Source organism: Sinocyclocheilus rhinocerous, unplaced genomic scaffold, assembly GCF_001515625.1.
Source record: "Sinocyclocheilus rhinocerous isolate Xijiao unplaced genomic scaffold, SAMN03320098_v1.1 scaffold812, whole genome shotgun sequence".
NCBI classification, from domain to species: domain Eukaryota; kingdom Metazoa; phylum Chordata; class Actinopteri; order Cypriniformes; family Cyprinidae; genus Sinocyclocheilus; species Sinocyclocheilus rhinocerous.
Window position 1 is genome coordinate 106,754 of NW_015639023.1, and position 1,911 is coordinate 108,664.

Genomic DNA, 1,911 nt, shown 5'->3' on the forward strand with positions numbered 1-1,911 from the left:
TTTTCTGTTTTCATGTTAATTTTATTTCATTTTTATTTATTGTTTATTTATTATTATTATTATTATTGATGTAATTTAGTAATGTGTCTGTGACTTTTATTAGGGTTTTTATGTCTATATAGATTTTTTTAATCTTTATTTCAGTTTTATTTTTTTTGTTATTTTGGTACTTTAAGTTAAACTAAAACTAAACTAAATGTTACCTTGGCATCTAGCAGAAATAAGGTTTTTATACTTCGTATCATTTCATTTTATTTCATTTCCTTTATTTCAAGTTGAATTTATTTATGTATCAGTTTTAGCTAATGATAATAACCCTGTTTAACTTGCAAATCTCTCTTCTGTATCTGGATCAGTGTGATGAAAACACCACATTCAGTAACCACGCGCTGTACCTCGGTCTGCCCTGCTGTAAAGACGACTTCAACGGCTGCCCCAACATCCCGTCCAGCCTCATCTTCCAGCGCAGCACTAAGGAAACCCTCTGGATATCCACTCAGCTCTCTTCCACCAAACTGACTCAGAATGGTAATTTACTAACACTTACTAACAATTGTCCTTCATTCATCAGTTGTTGTGTATACTTCTCAGAGTATAGTAACACTTTCTTGTGTTTGTGTGGGGAAGTCGATCTACTAGCCTTGTTGAAGTGGAAAGCCAATCCAGACCGTGTAATGGACATTTTGGGGCGACTGCGGCACGTCTGTGGGGAAGAAATAGTCAAAGTGAGAGCTCTGTCTTGTTTTTTGTCTTTAAAAAAATAACAGATTTTAATGTCTGCTTAATGTAATTTACATCCATTTTCTGTTTTTCTTCTCCAGTTTCTTCAAGACATCCTCGACACACTGTTCTCCATTCTGGATGACAACACAGACAAATATGGACCCCTGGTGTTTCAGTCACTGGTTAGAAACTTTAACAAATGACATTTCCAGGACTGTGCCATAGCTTACCTAACGTTAATAATTCACTGCTGTAATAACGTGTCCGGTTTCCATTCATCAAAAGACTCACACCCACATGTACTGTGTGTTTGTGTGTGTGTGTGTGTGTGTGTGAACACCCTTAAATGTGCACGATTCATCTCTTTCACGAGTGCCCATGCTGTGTGTGTGTGTGTGTCTGTTTTGAAAAATGGAAGATTTCAGCTGGCGTGGATCCAGGCATTATTAGGCGCTCACAGCTGCTTGATAGTGGCGTCTCCAGAGAGCCTTTAGCTTCTTGTACTCCTGTAAAAAGAGTCAAGACGTTCTAGCCTCTCTCGGCCTGAATACATCTGTCATGTTTCTGTGTGAAGAATAGGGAACCTACGCGGATGCATTCTTCTTGCATGGATATTCATTTTGCACAAAACTTGTTGCGTTGCTGTCTCATTTTCATTTCGTTTAAAGGAACAGTTCACCCAAAAATGAAAATTTGCTGAAAATTTACTCGATACTTAATGTAGATGAGTTTGTTTCTTCACCGATTTGGAAAGTTTTAGCATTGCATCACTTGCTCACCAATGGATCCTCTGCAGTGAATGGGTGCCGTCAAAATGAGAGTTCAAAATAGTTCTATACAAATTTTAATGTGAGAGGACAACAATAAATGGACTTCTTCACTGGAGGAAGTGTTAATATGGATTACTGACTTGTTTTTTTTGTTTTGTTTTTTGGCCAGAAGCGATGTTTTAAAGTTAGAACGGCTTAATAATGGATTTGTTTCTTACAAACACACAGCTTTTCACTTCACGAGACGTTAATTGATGGACTGGAGTGGTGTGGATCACTTGTGGATTATTGTGATGTTTTAATCAGCTGGTTGGACTCTCATTCTGACGGCACCCATTCACCACAGAGGAATTTCTCCAAATCTGTTCCTGTGAAGAAACAAACTCATCTACATCTTAATTTTTTTATTTATTAAGGT

The 1,911-nt window shown here is 37.3% G+C and overlaps 1 protein-coding gene across 5 annotated transcripts in view; it reads left to right on the forward strand.

Annotated features, from left to right (window-relative positions):
- Window positions 1-1,911, forward strand: part of LOC107750976 (dedicator of cytokinesis protein 3-like) — a 150,430-nt gene that overhangs the window by 101,445 nt on the left and 47,074 nt on the right. For all 5 annotated transcript variants that reach the window (XM_016566543.1, XM_016566545.1, XM_016566546.1 and 2 more), the window contains 3 exons: window positions 357-528; window positions 628-725; window positions 822-905. In XM_016566543.1, the coding sequence (XP_016422029.1) occupies window positions 357-528; window positions 628-725; window positions 822-905 (354 nt within the window). The remainder of the gene's footprint in view (window positions 1-356; window positions 529-627; window positions 726-821; window positions 906-1,911) is intronic.